This window comes from Penaeus monodon, chromosome 34 (genome assembly GCF_015228065.2).
Source record: "Penaeus monodon isolate SGIC_2016 chromosome 34, NSTDA_Pmon_1, whole genome shotgun sequence".
Lineage (NCBI taxonomy): Eukaryota > Metazoa > Arthropoda > Malacostraca > Decapoda > Penaeidae > Penaeus > Penaeus monodon.
The window spans coordinates 11,056,001-11,056,810 of record NC_051419.1 but is presented as its reverse complement, the minus strand read 5'-3'; the positions used below and the strand labels follow the sequence as shown (position 1 = coordinate 11,056,810).

The 810-nt window shown below is 41.0% G+C and overlaps 1 protein-coding gene across 1 annotated transcript in view; it reads right to left on the bottom strand.

Moving 5' to 3' along the window:
* LOC119594580 (aquaporin-3-like) overlaps nucleotides 1–774 on the bottom strand; it is a gene marked incomplete in the record, with an annotated part of 105,156 nt that extends 104,382 nt beyond the window's left edge. The window contains 1 exon segment of the mRNA XM_037943617.1: nucleotides 50–774. Within this exon segment, the coding sequence (XP_037799545.1) occupies nucleotides 50–151 (102 nt within the window).
* Between the last annotated feature and the right edge of the window lie 36 nt (nucleotides 775–810).

Below are 810 nucleotides of genomic sequence, written 5' to 3'. Positions count from 1 at the left end.
ACAGCACATCAGCAAATAGCAATTACGAAAGAAGCATAGGCCTACTCACCACCAGAATGAAGGTGCCGAGAAATTCCGCCAAGAATTCCCGAAACATGGGGTTCCTGAGCCGCATTTTGGACTGCAGCGTCTCCATCACCTTGTTCGACATGTCCGGTTTCTCTAAGTACTTTTCCTGCGCCAGTTTGAATTATTAGCTGTCGGTGCTTATCTCAGTTATCGGTTTATTGGCTTCTTGTCTTCTGTTTCGGTCTCTGTCTTTCGTTTTATTTTTGTATTCCTCTTGTGTGTCTTCTGTAGATTTTTTTTTTTTTTTTAATGTTCCTTTTTTATGTATATCTTTCCCGAGGGCTTGTCTTTTTTTTTTTTTTCTTTTTCTTTAGGCCTATTAGTTTTATTCTTTTTGTTGTTTATGTTTCCGTTCGTCGAGGTGCGTTGGTGTCGACTGCCTTTTGTCTCTCTTGAGGAATTTTGAATTATCGACGAAAAAGTCAAATTTCGTTCAGTTACTTCGGCAAAATTTCGACAAATTTAAACAAAATACATACATATATCGCGCGCGTAAGTACCTGATTTCTTCAAAACAAATAATATAATATCAAACCTCGACTGTTACAAACTCGCAACTAAGTACCAAAATAAACACCGAATGATATAAATGAAAGAAAAAAACAAGAGGGCGCGGGATCTCGAAGCTAAAGCGCAGGCCTCTCAGCGGAGCGATTCTGGGCGCGTCCTCTCCTCTCTGTCGCCGGGAGAGAACTAACTGGCTTGACCGCTTCGGTGGCGTTTCTATGTTGCTGCTCGCTA